At 45.6% G+C, this 16,747-nt stretch overlaps 1 protein-coding gene across 2 annotated transcripts in view; it reads right to left on the bottom strand.

Annotated features, from left to right (window-relative positions):
- The window catches only part of inpp5d (inositol polyphosphate-5-phosphatase D), a 212,564-nt gene extending 196,275 nt beyond the window's left edge, over positions 1 to 16,289 (bottom strand). For both annotated transcript variants that reach the window (XM_072474741.1, XM_072474742.1), the window contains exon 1: positions 15,973 to 16,289. In XM_072474741.1, the coding sequence (XP_072330842.1) occupies positions 15,973 to 16,106 (134 nt within the window). In that variant the 5' untranslated portion in view covers positions 16,107 to 16,289. The remainder of the gene's footprint in view (positions 1 to 15,972) is intronic.
- Positions 16,290 to 16,747: the final 458 nt, after the last annotated feature.

Raw genomic sequence — 16,747 nt, 5'->3', positions numbered from 1 at the left:
CTCTCACTGGTGATTGGCTGCGATGTTGTGTGTGTGTTGATTGGTCCATCTACCTGTCCATCAGTGTGTGTGTGATTGCACCATGATATGTTAATGTGGATATCATGACAGGTCACAAGATCAATATTGGCCAAGACACGAGGGATAATCCCTTGCTCTTATTTGGATAATGTTGCAGGATCCTTTCCGTCTACCTGCATCTGTGATTAAATATATTCGTGGAGGTTTAGTCACACGACTTTCCCCCACACTCCAGTCATTAGTTGGCCAACATTTTGATCCTTGTGATGTACTGTCTTCCTACGCCAATTGAAAAGCAAAATTATTCATTACTCAACTGAGTGACACTTGTCTGTCAGCCAGCCAGCCTTTTCCCTCATTCTCATCTGCTAATGAGAAACGTTCGATGAAAATGACAACCAAACAATCTTTTTTAATGAGAGAGGTTTTCCAGCTGTTCACACCGGTGGGATCGTCCAGTCCCGCTGACGGTGCACCCCCACCCTGGGTTTCCCGGAGACGTGGGATGGATCCAATGGGAAATCCCATCGACAGCGGCGGGACCAGATGATCCCACCGTAGGCCAATGGCAGGCCACCTCCCGCCGCCGAGAAATACGCCAGGGGAAGGCCAGAGCCTCCCCCGAAGTCTCAACGTTTTTTCTCCAGGATTGCACACAGCAGTGTCCTGGAGATTGATCTTCAATTCCTGGAGACTCCAGGTCAATCCTGGACGGCTCCACTTGAGTCGGCAGTTTAACTTTTCAGTCGAAAGACTGAACTTCTGACAATTCAGCACTCCTTCAGTATTGCTCTTATTTTGAATTCTCTTGTAGAAAAGCTGTTTTGGAAAACTCTGGAAGGTTCCATTTAAACAAACAACAGATGAGCAAATATTCCAAGCACTAATTTTCCAAACAATAACAAGGAACATCTACTAATTAGAACAAGGGTTAGAGAAATTCCAAAGGGATCTTAATCCCAGACCAGATTCTTTCAGAGTGCAGCAATCCAGTCCTTAATTGTACATCTATAGAACATAAGAAAGTAATGTACACAAACCACAAAGCGTTAGCGTGTTGGCACAGCCAGCAATAGGAAGGCAAGTGGAATATTCGCCTCTATTGCAAGGGAGTTACAGTGCAAGAGTCAGGAAATGCTCCTACAATTGTACAGGGTTTTGGGGTGAGCACATCTGGAGTACTGTGAAAAGCTCTGGATTCGATACATAAGGAAGATATGATATACCTGCTTTGGAGAGAGTTCACTAGGTTGGTTCCTAGGATGAGGGAATTTTCAGAAGAGGAGAGATTAAATAGAATGGACCTACATTCTCTGGAATTTAGAAGAATGAAAAGTGATCTCATTAAAATGAATTAAATAATTCTTAGCGCGCTTGCAGGATCATGAGAAAAGTGAGAAAATGCGGTCGATGTAAACCTGCAGCCAGACTACATACAAACGTACGAATTAGGAGCGGGGGTAGGCCACTCGGCCCCTCGAACCTGCTCTGCCACCATTCAATATAACCATGGCTGATCTGATTGTAATTTTAACCCCACATTCCTGCCTGCCCCCGATAACCTTTCATCTACTTGTTAACCAAGAATCTATAGAGCTCGGCCTTAAAAAATATTCAAAGGTTCTGCTCCCACTGCCTTTTGTGGAAGTGAGTTCCAGAGACACAGGACCCTCTGAGATGAATGTAGGAAAATTTGATAGATTTATTGTATTATGGGTGCGATTTACTGGCCACTTCCCGCCGGAATTGGGAGGGGGCCGCTATATCCCAGAAGTGATCTTGTTTGACATTGCGATCTGGGTCCAGCACATTGTTAGCGGGACCCAGTCTCTCACGGTTAAGTGAGTTTAGAAACCCACTTAACTTAACTCTGTTGATTCCGGATCGAACGGCCACCCGGCATTCATCGGCCTCACCAAGGAGATCCCAGCCCGGTGCCGTTTAGCACTGGTCCCCATAAATGGCGCTTGCGGGCAGGGGTTCCCAGGCGATCGGAGGCACCCGGGTGGTTGGCCTCCAGGCATGCTGGCATCCTGACACTGCTGGCGCCACCCGGGCAACTTTGCAGTTCCAGCCTGGCACACTGGATGCCAGTCTCGCACTGCCAGAGTGCCCAGGTGGCACTGCCAGGGTTTCAGCCTGGCAGTGTTAAGGTGAAAGACTGGCATTTTGCCCCTGCAGGGGATCGGGCCCAGTGGTGGCCTGCCAGTGTGAGGTGAGGTGTGGGAGGGCTGCCTGAGGACCCCCTTACAGGTGAGTTGGGGCTTTGGTGGGGGTCCAGGAATCGCGTCGTTGGGGGGGGGGGGGGTCTTGGTCAAGAGATTGGCATTTAAAAATGGCAACTAGATCTCTTCCTACACTGAGGAGCTCCGGCATTCCCAGCAGGGGCATGAAATAGCAACATAGTGCCATTAGATAGCAGGGCCGCGCTAATCACGGCCAGTTTTTGTTTTTTGGTTAAATCGTACCCGTTATTTCTGGTACGGTACTGTTATTAAAATAATTTAGGTTTAGGTATCCAGATTATTGGTGCAATTGAACGGCCTCATCACACCCAGCTCGCGAGACGTTGCATTCTGGATCTCACCCTCGCTAGGCAGGGTCCAGGTGTACATATTTAAGTGAGCAGTTCGGCTCAGTTAATTATGTCGGCGCTCGATGCTCCCGAAACCTTAGGATGAACGCCTACGCCTGGGAGGCCTTGCCATGGCGCCGTTTAGCACTGATCGACACAAATGTGGACCAAGCATAACAGCAGCTGGGGAGGGTCTCCCAGGTCATTAGAGGATCCAGGGATATTGGGCTCTGGGCAAGGTGGTGCCTTGCCACTCCTGCTGCCACCCGGGCTCCTTGGCACTGACACCTGGGCACCCTAACAGTGCCACTCGGTGGCACTGTCAGGCTGATGGGGCATTGCCAGAGTGCCAGGCTAGCACTGCCAAGGTGCCTAGGGACCAGGTTGCCCATTCCCCGGGTGCCCTGCCCTTATGAGGTGGGGCTCGAGGACATCCTAACAGGCCAGTTAGGGTGTTGGGGGGGTGGGGGGGGTTTCAGGTGCTGCGGTGGCTGCGGTGGGGAGGCCATGGGGGGATTGGTGGAGGGGGGGAGAGGGTGCGGGGGCAACTCTCCCTGCACTGGAAACAAGGTAAGTGCGGTCTCGGTGGGTCTTCCTCGCTGAGGGCAGAGTCCCGGTTGGGAGTGGAGTCGTTCACCCCGCTAAATACGCCTAAAATGGTACTCTGTTTTTTATCAGTTAAATCGCGCCATATATGTCTGCTAAAGCTGTGGTTAAGGGGTTGAGGCAGACTGCAATGTCACTCATGGAAGGGCCTGGGTCTGTTATATTATAGTTTTTTCAGCCTGTCCTGTGTCTGTTGTTTTTAATTTCATTTTTAGAGTTCTGCTCTGGGTTCTGAGACAAAGAGTTGTATTTCTTCGACTGACTTCTGAAAGCTGCTCTCCAAGGACTTTGTGAATAAATCTATAAGCCACTAAGTGTTAACTTCGGTTATAAGGGGCATTTGACCGGTACATAGATTTTTCTCAATTGAAATTTTAGAAGTAGATGGGAAAGTAAACTCAAAGACCTTTATTTTTAAAGAACTGTTTATTGAAAAGCTGTGTTTTCCTTAAATGTTAATGGGATTAATCCCATGTTAATAAAGTTTGTTTTAATACAACAAAACGCTATTTGTCAGTGGAATCACTCCTTTCCTCACAAATTTTGAATTTACAAATTCAAAAATTGTTGGGATTTATATTGGATTTATATCCGGTTTTCCAATATAAATTGGGGGTGTGGTCCGGACCGTAACACCTCGAGAGAAAAACATCCTCCCCATCTTTCTCTTAAATGAGTGGATCCTTATTTTCAAACAGTGACCTCTAGTTCTAGATTCTCCAACAAGAGGAAACATCCGCTACACCTTGTCAATACTCTCAGGATCATAAAGGGTTCGACCACGTTGCTTCTTACTCGTCTAAACCTGAATGGACAAAAGCCTAACTTGTCCAACTTTTCCTCATAGGACAACCTGCCCTTTCCCAGTATTAGTCTAGCAAAAGTAAAGTCACCATAGTCCCGGATAACCATCGGCTGTTTTCCACTTTGAGGGGGAGAGCTGGCTGGTAGTGATTTAACCTGAGGATCGCCACACCCCAGGTAAGGGGCCAGGTTGAGAAGGCGGGGCCTTCAAGGAAAAACCTCAGCCAATATGGGAATTGAACCCACGCTGCTGGCCTAGTGCTGCATCATGAACCAGCTGTCCAGCCAAGTGAGCTAAACCGGCTGCCTATTAGTCCCGTAGACCTAAATAGTAGGCCAAGTTCGGGGACCATATGGTCTACTCCTGCTCCTATTTCTGATTTACCTAGATACACAGAATGAAACATCAACATTAATGAATATTACTGATAAGACACAGAGTGGAGGATGTTCTGTTCTAGCCATGTTTAATTGAAGCAGACTGGGACCTGCATAATCTCAAATACCAAAACTTGAAGGTACAGCAGCTCAATGACCTTATCTAAGTCCTAAGGCTGAACTGCGATAATTTTCTTGTTGGTGGATGCTGCTACATTGACAACACTCATTCAGTTGTCAGCAGCATACACAACCAGGTTAACAGCAGTCACTCTCAGTTGTACCATTATGCTGTACTGACTGTCAGATAAACTGCATGATTATTATGGAATTTCCTTACTTCATTCCCTTTCACGGACTCATTTCATGACCTCAACCAATGGGACAGCTTTATTCCCTCTCACCAGCCTAATGATCAGGATTGAAGCCTGGAGCTAATCATTTTGGGGGGAAATCACTAGCGCCAATTATTGACTGTTCAAACAATCCCAGAGTTTGTACTCCTCCGGCTCTCGTTTGATGGCTACAACAAGCAAAGAGATCGCTTTGGTTGCCGTGGAGATGCCCTCATATCTCCTTGAGAAAAAGGTCTGCTCCTGAGTGATGAGATTTAGCGCAACAAGGATTAATGATACCTAAACCCAAAGACTAATCCGACTCACTGTCCTGGACACGGAGGGTAAAAATGTTTGGTGCCGTAGGACACTCTTAGCAAATCGATAATCAGTACTCCACAATCAGCCTTCTTTGTGGTTGAAGCTAATGGAAAATAAATTTGAGCCCATTGTAAAACAGGCTGATGATTTGCAATCACACATTTTGCACTCCTGTTGTAGACCCATTTCAGTCCCTGGGTGTTTGTGCATGGATTTCTCTGTGTGTTTGTGTGTTAATATAGGCACATAAATAAATATGGCCACATATGTATACTTAAATTAAATATTAAAAGATCAAACTGACATAGCACAGGAGGCAGCTGTAGGTCCCTTGAACTGGCTCATCTCCCCCCCCCCACCCCCACACCTAGCCTTTTCAAGTAATTTTCCAATTCTCTTTCAAAAATTATTCTTGAATCTGCTTCAGCTGCTCTTTCAGGCAATGCAACATTATCGAACAATAACTGGCAGTGTAAAACATTTGTTTCCTCATCCCTATTCTGGTTCTTTCGTCCTTTCAGTTTAAAATCTGTGTCTTTCGGTTACCAACACTTCCGTCACTGGAACCAGTTTCTTTTCTCTTACTCTGCCAAAGTGTACATGATTTTTGACACCTCTATCAAATCTCCTCTTAACTTCCTCTGCTTCAAGGAGATGAATTCCCGCTTCTCGAGTCTCGTCGCATGGCTGAAATTCCTGGTCTCTAGGACCATTCTAGTAAATCTCCTCTGCACCATCTCCAAGGTCTTGCCATCCTTCCCAAGGTGTAGTGCCCAGAACTGAAAACAATACTCTAGCTGGAGCCTAACCAGTGTTATGAAGGTGCAGCATAGCTTCTGTACATTGGTATCTAGTGCCTCTATTTATAAAGTCAAGGGTCCTACATGCTTTTCTAACAACCCTCTAGATTTGTCCTGCCACCTTCAAGGTTTGTGTACACACACTTTGAGGTCTCTCAATTGCTGCACTCCCTTTAAGATCAATTTATATTGCCTTTCCTTATTCTCCTTCCTAAGATGTATCACTTCACACTTCTGAATGTTCAGGTTCATATTCTTCGTCTTCCTATTTCACCTCACTGTTGACTACATTTCTGCGTTTTGTGTCATCTGCAAACTTTGAAATTATGTCCAGTATAGAGTCAAGGTCATTAGTATAGACTAAAAGGAGTAGTGTGTATATCTATTTGTACACATGCGTGCATAATACACTATGTGAGAGTATATGAAAGTGTGTACAGCGTCTGTGATCCAGATGCGTGAACGGATCTTTTCTTATTCATGCACTGTGGTCTGGTCAGAGCCCGACAGTTGTTTCCTGCTAACTGCACTTCTCCTTCTAAGTGCCAGTTCACTTTGCATTTTCTTCCTCTTTCCTGTGGGTTAATCCCACTACAGCATTTTCATCCTTGAACATTTGTAGTATTCGGCGATTCCAAATTAGCTTGCCAAAAAAAATAATCAAGTTGATAAGCCTCGAAGCAGGGGGACACAGGTGGTGTAGCAGCAATGTCACTGTACCCGTGATCTGAAGTTCCAGTCTAAGGCTGTGGGTTCAAATCTCACCATTGCAACTAATGGACTTTAAATTTAGTTAAGAACCCTGGAATTGAAAGCTAGTCTAAGACATAGAATAGGCCCTTTGTGCCCACTCTAGCACTCAATGAGATCATGGCTGATCTTCAATTTTACCATTTTCCTACATTATCCCCATATCCCTTGGTGTTTTTAATGTGTCGAAATCTATCAATCTCAGTCTTGAACATACTCAATAACTGATCTACCACAGCCCTCTGTGGCAGAAAATTCCAAACAATCACAACCCTCTGAATGAAAAAATTGCTCCTTATCGCAGTCCAAATTGGTCTACCCCCTTATTCTGAGACTGTGTCCCCTGGTTTTAGACTGCCCTAGTCAGGGGAAACATCCTTCCTGCATTAACCCAGTTGAGCCCTGTAAGAATTTTGTATCTTTAAATGAGATCAACTCTCATTCTTTTAAACCCCAGAGAATAAAGGCCCAGTCTATTTAATCGTTCCTCATAAGACAATCCTTCCATCCCAGGAATTGACTTAATGAACCATTAGTTCAACTTCCTCTATGGCAAGTATACCTTTCCTGAGGTAACAAGACCAAAATTGCACACAATACTCCAGATGTGGTCTCACCAAAGCTCGATACAATTGCAGTAAGCTTACATCTAAACTCATATTCTCTTGCAATAAAGGTCAACATACAACTTGCCTTCTTAATTGCTTTCTACACCTGCATGTTAGCTTTCAGTGATTCATGAACAAGGACTCCCAAGTCCCTTTGAAGTTCAACATTTCCCAGCCTGTCACCATTTAAGAAATCCTTTCTATTTTACCTACAAAAGTGGATAACCTCACGTTTCCCCCACATTGTATTCCATCTGCTAAATGTTTACCCACTCGCTTAGCCTCTCTAACGCTATTTGAAGTGCCTTTGCACCTTCCTCATAACTCACACCTCCACCCACTTTGTGTCAGCTGCAAACTTGGAAATACTGCGTTTAATCTAAATCATTGATATAGATTGTGAATAGATGGGCCCAAGCACTGATCCCTGTCGTACTGCATTAGTCACAGCCTGCCAGCCTGAAAATAACCCAGTTATTCCCGCAGTCTGTTTTCTGCCCATTAACGCATTGAACCGTGCAGCTATCCTCCATTATCATTAAAACCAATCAGGTTCACCAATGTCCTTTAGGAAAGGAAATCTGCCATCCTTACCTGGTCTGGCCTGTATAGAACTCCAGACCCACAGCAACGTGGTTGACTCTTAACTGCCCCTCTGAAATGACCTTGCGAGCCATGGCAATTAGGGATGGCCAACAAATGTTGACCGTGTCAAGTGATGCCCATATCCCATGAAATAAAGAAAAGAAAGAATAGTATAGAAACCTGCCTGTACCTTTACTGAGGACAATACAGTAAAAAGTCATAAACATCTCATGAACACTAACTGCGTCAGAGCTTGGCGAGTGTGGAAATTGGAAAAATGGTATACTGATGCAATAGTCAGTGCTTCATCGTTGCTCCTCAGAATTAACCAATGAACCAATCTATGTTGCACCAGACCTAGAAGCGCCTGATGGAAGAGTCTAAGGGAAACCTTATTTTGTCATTTTGTATCTCTACAATGCTGTAGGAGCCCCCGTGATCAGGACTGTTGAGGGGGTGGGGGGCAAGATCTTCACAAGAATGGTCTATACTTTCCTTACTCGTCTGGAGGAACATGCCTACTTCTCCTGGTCCTTCAAGGAAATTTAAGAAAATACTTAACCATTTCTGGGCCACTTCTGACTCCAATCTCTGGCTCTGTTGTTCAGAGCTGGCAGGAAATTCACTGTCACGACATGTTCAGGCCATCTAGGGAAAGTTGGAATCCTGGTGGCATCATCAGGACCCAATATGCAAATATTAAAAAGGACCCCACTGGCTTTAGGCGTGTCTCCCTGTTGCCCATTCAGAAGAGCAGGTGAGTTATTGGAATTTCCAGAGTGGAGGGATCACCTGAGTAATTTTAACTGCCAAGTGCCCAATTTCTGTCCCCGCTGGATAGGGTTGATATTGGCCTTCAGGGTTAGATACTCAAGTATTCGGAATGGAACTCGAGCCTGCAACCTTTTTGACTCAGAAGTAAGATTGCTGCCGTTGATACTTTCGCTTTTATGAGCGATGACACGGCTTATTTTAGCTCTCAGTAGTGGTTTTGTGTCAGAGAATTTGCCTCTGAATTGCAAAGTTGTGGATTCAAGTTCCATTCCAAAGATTCAAGCACATAATCAAGGCCAATACATCCAGCACAGTACAGAGGAAATGCTGCACATCGGAGGGGACATCTTTCAGATGAGATGTTAAAGCAAGGCCCCATTTGGCCTCTCCTGTTAAAGTAATTTGCCTGGGCCACAACTCCGATGTGTAACAGGGCAGATCTCCCTGGTGTTCTGGCCAATATTGATCCCTCAACCAACGCCACCAAAAACAGGTCGTCTGATCAATATCACTTTTCTAAGTGTGGGTGCTTGCTGAATGCAAATTATGTGCTGTATTTCCTACATTAAAATATTACAGTGATCACATTTCATTGGCTGTAAAATGAGTCACCCTGAAGTTCTGAAAGATGTTATAAAAATGCATATTTCTTTAGACATGCAAATGTTTCAGAAGAAGCACTGGAGAATAAAAAAAATAATAGGAATGTCAGAGTAAAATTTAGGACCATCCTTTGACAGCTTTATTTTGAAAGATTCTGGAACATTCTGTGTTAGTGTTTTTTTTTAATTTAGAGTACCCAATTATTTTTTTCCAATTGAGGGGCAATTTAGCATGGCCAATTCGCCTATCCTGCACATCTTTTGGGTTGTGGGGGCGAAACCCACGGAGACACGGGGAGAATGTGCAAACTCCACACAGACAGTGACCCAGGGCCGGGATTCGAACCCGGGTCCTCAGCGCCGTAGGCAGCAATGCTAACCAATGTGCCACCATGCTGCCCCTCTGTGTCACTGTTGTCTGTTTTTTTAACTCAAGGTGTGGGGCGGATTAGATCGTAGATGATGATACAAGGGATTTTCATCGTGAAGGATTTAAAATTGAAGATTCTGGGGATTATTTTTAACTTTGGGCGTCAGGAAAGCTAATGTAGCCATGGTGGCAAACCGTGAGATATTGCTTATACCTTCAACAGCAGCCTAGAAAGAGACAGACATATAAAAGTTAAGACTCACTGTCACCTTGACAGCCTTAGACAATGCGTATCCTTGCCCTACTTTGAAGCTGCAAGGGTGGCTGCAGCAGTTTGTTGAAGCAAAGCTGTTCCCGTAACAGCCTCCCTGAATAGGCGCCGGAATGTGGCGACTAGGGGCTTTTCACAGTAACTTCATTTGAAGCCTACTTGTGACAATAAGCAATTTTCATTTCATTTCATTTCAAGCATTGGTCCTCAGTGAATTTGAACTAAGAGGTGCTCTCTTAATGAGCCTGGGTAAATATGGCTTCCCATTGAAAGCCCTGCTCCTCCTCCGTCTTCTAGGCGTTTGTCCTGCTCTGCATGACCTCTCTTTATTCATCCAGTTTCACTTAATGCTCAGAGAAACGCCTAGCAGGCCTAATATCTCTGGAAGCAACTTACTTCAGCACCAGTATTTAAATCAATAAAGAAATTACTTCAGCATCTGCCGGACCACTCACTGTAATCTAGTTAAACATTAGGCAAGCACAGCCAGGCGAAATAACCCAGTACATTAACTGCAAGTCGTTTATGATCCCTGTATATAGCACTGGCGGAGAGTCCTTCACAGAATTTAATTTTCTGTTTGGTTGTACAAAATTAAGACAGGACATAGGCTGGAGCGGAGCATTTGAAAATGGCAATGCTGCTGACAAACCAGATTTGCACTCTGATTGTGTCACAATCTGCCTGCCAATGATCAGTAGGTGTGAGTGTGAAAAACTACTCATGAAGATGGTATTTAGGAATTTCCTATCAGAAGTGCCGCCTGGATCCGAGCCATCTTCCACTGTTATGCCTACAAAACAGACTCTACTGAGCCCAATGTCTCCCCTTGAGCCTCCTCCTCAGTCGAATATCAGTGTTAGTCGCCCATTATAGCTAATGTCAGAGTGTCAGTTACACTCTATTAGTGTTACTCACAATCCAGACTTACATTTTAAGATCATAAGCACATAAGAAATAGGAGCAGGAAGACCATTCGGCCCCTCGAGCCTGCTCCACCATAAAATACAACCGTAGCTGTCCTTCTCCCTGAATTCCACTTTCCCACCCACTCCCCATTATCCTTGGTTCTCTAAGAGACCAACAATCTGTCCACCGCAGACATAAATATATTCAATAATGGTGCATCCACAACCCTCTGGGGTGGAGAATGCCAAATATTCACAACCCTTTGAGTGAAGAAATTCTTTCTCACCTCAGTCCCAAATGGTCATCTGCTTACCCTTAGGCTGATCCCTGTGCTTTAGATTCCCCAGCCAGGAGAAGCAACCTCTCAGCACCTAGCCTGTCAAGCCCCTTCAGGATATTGTGCATTTCGATCGGATCAACTCTCATTCTCCTGAACTCTAGACCGTGTAGATTCAATTTGCTCAACCTCTCATCATAGGACACTGTCCGGGATTCGGGGCGCGCGAATCCCGCCACGCTGCTCCGACCCCGGGCTGCCGATTCTCCGGCGGCCAGAGAATCGGTGCCAATCGCGCTGGCGCGGTCGCCACAGCATCGGTCGGGGGCCGTCGAAAGCGGCCCCCGCGGCGAATCTGCAGGCTCGACGGGCCAAGTGCCCGCCGGGTCCCGCCACTGTCGTTTGCATATGGTCCTACCCTGCGGGACCTCAGCGTTCTGGCTGCGGGGGCCATCCGGGGGGCGGGGGGGGGGGGGTGAGCCGACTCCTGGGGGGGGCCTCCACGGTGGGCAGGCCCGCGATCAGGAGCAACTGATCAGCGGGCGCGCTAATTCCGAGGGGACCTATGTTCCTCTGTGCTGGGCCCCGGTAGGGCTCCGCCATGTTGCCTGCGGGCCAGCCCGGAGACGGCCGTGGCGCGCATGGGCGGACCCGCGCCGGACGTGACGTGCCGGCTTTTGACGCCGGAGCAGCGCACAGCACTCCTACGCCGTTCTAGCCCCCAAGTAAGGGGTGAATGAGTGGGCCTGGAGGCCCACTGACGCCGGAGTCGCTCAGGCCAGTTTTGATGCTGGCGTCAACACTTGCCATCTTATCCCAGGAATCAAACCAATGCACCTTCACTGTACCACCTCATATATATCCTTCCTTAAATATGGAGACCATAACTGCCCAAAGTATTCCACGTGTGGTCTCACCAAAGCCATGTACCAGGACCAAGACCTCCTTATAGAATTAAACTCTTTGAAATAAAAGCCAACATCCAACTTGGCTTCCTAGTTGCTTGGTGTAAGGGCATGCTAACTTTCTGTCTTCCTTTTATGAGTACGCCTAAGGCGGTAAGTCTCTCTGAACGTCAGCATTTACAAGTTTCATGCCATTCAATAGATATTGTACTTCTCTAACCTTACAGCCAAAGTGAATCATTTTGCACTTGGGGGGTGGGGGGGATATCCTTTTGTAAAGGGCATGGTGAATGGGATAGGGAAGGGGACTACTCCATTCAGCCCTGAAAAGCATATTGCCTTCATCGTTCGGAATCTATCGTGAAGAACAACTCAATCCACTGCATTAACCCACACCGTTAAATTCTCTATAAAGAATGATTTTTAAAAATAAATTTAGAGTACCCAATTCATTTTCTTTTTCAATTGAGGGGCAATTTAGCGTGGCCAATCCACCTACCCTGCACATCTTTGGATTGTGGGGGTGAGACCCACACAGACACGGGGAGACTGTGCACCCTACGAAGAATGATAATGTCCTTTATTGTACCATCTTAAATAGAAAGATTTTCAAGACAATTCACAGAGAGCGGAAGGTTTTAACAGGGGTGGTGAAAAACATTGTCAAAGGGTTTTATGAAAGGCCTAAAGTGAGGAGAAAGGTAGTAAGCCACTGACAGTTAACTTTGAAATGTGATATTGTGGTAAGGTTATCTTTGTTCGTTTTATCCTCAATCTCTGACCTCTTCCACTTATAAATATTGTTCTAAGCCCCCATACCTCTCGAGCAATTCAAAGTGTCCCTCAAATCCACATCAACGGAATTGGAAGTATGCGAACATCCCATTTGGTGATTGGATGGAAGCATGCAAACTGCCCAAACTGCCGGGACATTCGTGAATCCAAGCAGAGGTTACTGAAAGATGTGAGGCAGACAGTGAAAGGGGAAGTGAGAGCTTGATCTGTAAGTTCATAACCATCCGACAGTTACAAATCAGTACAGATTGACATTGAATAGAAAGCCCAGGGGAAATTCAACCTTTTCCAGGCTGTTGTGAACATTGAATTGTTTTCGAACCTATCCACTCAAGTCGCTGCAGTTTCTCAGAAAAGCTCCCAGTAGCCAGGGGTTGAATCCCACAGATATTTTCCTAGAAACATACTGTTGTTTTTCCCTCCTATTCGTCAGCTCAAACCATTGTTTCGCAAAATAAGCCCATTTTCTTCCCTCTTCGAGCTAGCCAGACCTCTGGCCTACTTTGCTATTGAGTGGTATGACTCAACATATATCTTTGAATAGCCATGTGACGAGTTCTTTACTGCTCCACAGCAGTCCGCAGAGGTTTGTATTCCCTCAAAAATCAAGTTTTCTGACTGGCCTGGGTAGGAGGATTAAAAGATTTGCTAGGGCAGATAAAGAGCAACTGTTTCCTCTGGTATCAGAGTGCAGAGGGTTTTAACCTTAAAATTAGAACTAAGCTATTTGCCAGTGACAGAAGGCAAATTTCTTCACATGAAGGGAATGTGGAATTCTCTCCCTTAAAATATGTTGGACAATTTCAAAACTGAGATTGCTAGGTTTTCATTAGGTAGGATCTTAAGGGACATGGAATCGAGGTAGGGGAGATGAATTTAAGATACCTGTCAGCTATGAACAAAATGAACAATGGGACAGAAGGAGCGGAATGGCCTTCTCCTGTTCCTGGTGTTCAGTAGTTGAGAAAACAAGATATTCCCTCAGAGAGGAAACAAACGCAAATACAGAACATAAGCTCATGACTGGCTGAGATGCAGAACTTACGGAAGCTGTTGAGGTTTACCATCGTCAAATACCATTGAAACAACCATGGTGTGGCCCACAAGCTGTGTGTTTCAGATGGAAAAAAGACTCTTTCTGTAATCATGAAACCACACACTCAACAGGACTAAGCTCAATGTCAGTGTGAATCATCAGCTTCACCTAATCAGCCCCCAACAGGCTAAACAACAGAAGAAAAAAAGTCACCAACATCCCAGTCAGTCAACAAACCAAAGCCCCCATCTCCCATTCGCTATTCATCTCAAGCACTCCTTGTTGGAATAAATTCCATATCCTTACCACATAAAGGAGTGAACATGTTTGTTTTTTCCTGAATTACCTACTGGATCGATTAGTGACAATTTTGTATTTATTGGTCTAGTTTTGGTGTTCCCCACACAGGTAAACATGTTTACCCCATCAAATACCTTTCAGAGTTTTAAAGAACTCTATCAGGTCATCTCTCAGCCTTCTCTGTTCAAGAGAAAAGAGCCACAGCCTACACAGACTTTGTTGATAAGTATATCTTCTCAGTTCTGATACCATCTTTGTGAAACTTTCTGTACTTTCTCCAAAGCCTCTATATAATTTCTATAGCATGAAGACAAGAACTGTTCACTGTCCGCCAAGTGCAGTTAAACCAATGTGCCTGTGCAGATTTAACATAACTTCTTTGACTTTCAATTCTAGTCCTTTGTAAATGCACCCCAATGTTTGAGTTACATCTTTGTGACATTATCATAGAACCCTAGTGCAGAAGGAGGCCATTTGGCCCATCACATCTGCACCAACTCTCCGAAAGAGCACTCTACCCAGGCCACTCCTCTGTCCACCCCATCCTATCCCCTCAGCCCCAACATAACCTGCACCTCACTGGACACTAAGGGGCAATTTAGCATGGCTAATCCACCTAACATGCACATCTTTGGACTGTGGGAGAAAACTGGATCTCCCGGAGGAAACCCACTCAGACAAGGGGAGAATGTGAAAACTCCATACAGTCACCCAAGGCTGGAATGAAACCCGGGTCGCTGGCGCTGTGAGGCAGCAGTGCAAACCATTGTGTCACCATGCTGCCCATCTTGTGTCTCTACCTACACAAGCAAGTTATGCATCACAAAAATCCCTTGGATCCTCTATCCTATTAAGGCACTTAATTTCCAAGCAATATGTGGCCATTTTATTCTTTCTAACAAAATGTGATACCTCACAATGCTCTACATTGAAATTGAAATTAATTTGCCCATCCTGCAGGTTTATTAATGCTGCCTTGTATTGTGTGTTAGAAAGAGGAGTGTTCGATTCAGGAACAAACTATCAGGACATATTGAAAGTCAAAGCAAAGTTGTTGGAACCGTGTACGGCGAAGAATGATAATGAGAGGGAAAAGCATGATGAAGGGACTGGTGGGGTTTATAACCAATCTTGCTGGTGATGGAGGCCAGTCTCAAAAAATAATCGCTGGCCAGTGAACAAAATAATGGATTGAACAACCCTCCACTCTCTGGGTCCACTTTGGAGTATCGAGAAACAGAAAGGATGGAGATAAATGAGATTAAATCTAGCTCCAGGATATTGCCAATTGAAAAAGAAGTTTGCAATTAGATCACATTTTGTCACAGAGATTAGCTTCCCAAAATGGAAAGGCATCTAAGCAACTATGATGGCAGCAAGTGACAATTCACGACAGAGCATTTTTTGAAAAGAATATACTGATGTTGGTGAGGGGTTGCGAGGGAACAGTGGGGTGTTTTTTCAATCACGGGTGTAACTCATAATGATTCAGTCAATACTTTACAATCTGCACCGAAGTGACAGGTGCTGGGCAGTTCCTCTTTTCTCAACAGGCTGAGTTGCTCAGTGCACTTTTAACCATTCTCCTGCCATTGGCCAGTTTGGGCTCAGAGCTGGAGGATCAGGCGGGAGGCAGATCAATAAATGTCGAGCCTGAGGGGGAGATCTGTGGCTTTGATCAGCGATCACTCACCACCCGGGGCGATCAGAGGATTGGGGGATGCCAATCGGGGGAGCAATAGGCTCGATAAAGAGTTCGGAGTTCTCCCTGCACTGTGCTATGAGATGTGCACACTAATGCTGCTTTCATAGCAACCAACATCTGGACAGAGCAGCCCGGAGACAGCCCGTGAAAGCCACTTTGGTAGAGACAGTTTGCCCTCTCTCCTACCCTCCGCAGTGAGGTTGGATTGTTTAGTTATACTCTGCCCCGACTATACCCAGACTTACAGCAAACACAGGGCTAATGCTCCTTCGAATGACTCGCTGTGTCGGACCAGGAAGCTGCCGTCCTGTGCCGCCTTGGCGAGCAGGGTCTCGGCCATGGGTCGGGAGATGTCCTCATGATACCACCGGTCGTTCATCTTCCTTCACTTTATTCCATCCAAATCCCCCGCTGCCTGCTTCGAACGGAGTCGCCGCTTCAGGGCGCCTACAAACAGCCTCTCCTGTCCGCGACCAAGCCAGACTGAGCTCCACTTCCTCAAAACTCCTGTCAGACATACAGCAATAACAACACGTGCTTGATTTTAACTACAACAAAACCGGCCCCAACTCATCGCCTGTCTCACCCACAGCCCACTAAAACATTCACCTCTTCATTCACTGACACCCACTAAAACATTCACCTCTGCATTCACTGACACCCACTAAAACATTCACCTCTGCATTCACTGACACCCACTAAAACATTCACCTCTGCATTCACTGACACCCACTAAAACATTCACCTCTGCATTCACTGACACCCACTAAAACATTCACCTCTGCATTCACTGACACCCACTAAAACATTCACCTCTGCATTCACTGACACCCAATAAACGTTCACCTCTGCATTCACTGACACCCACTAAAACATTCACCTCTTCATTCACTGACACCCACTAAAACATTCACCTCTGCATTCACTGACACCCACCAAAACATTCACCTCTGCATTCACCAACACCACCAAAACATTCACCTCTGCATTCACCGACACCCACTAAAACATTCACCTCTG

This window comes from Scyliorhinus torazame, chromosome 14 (assembly GCF_047496885.1).
Source record: "Scyliorhinus torazame isolate Kashiwa2021f chromosome 14, sScyTor2.1, whole genome shotgun sequence".
Lineage (NCBI taxonomy): Eukaryota > Metazoa > Chordata > Chondrichthyes > Carcharhiniformes > Scyliorhinidae > Scyliorhinus > Scyliorhinus torazame.
This window is presented reverse-complemented; position numbering and strand designations above follow the sequence as displayed.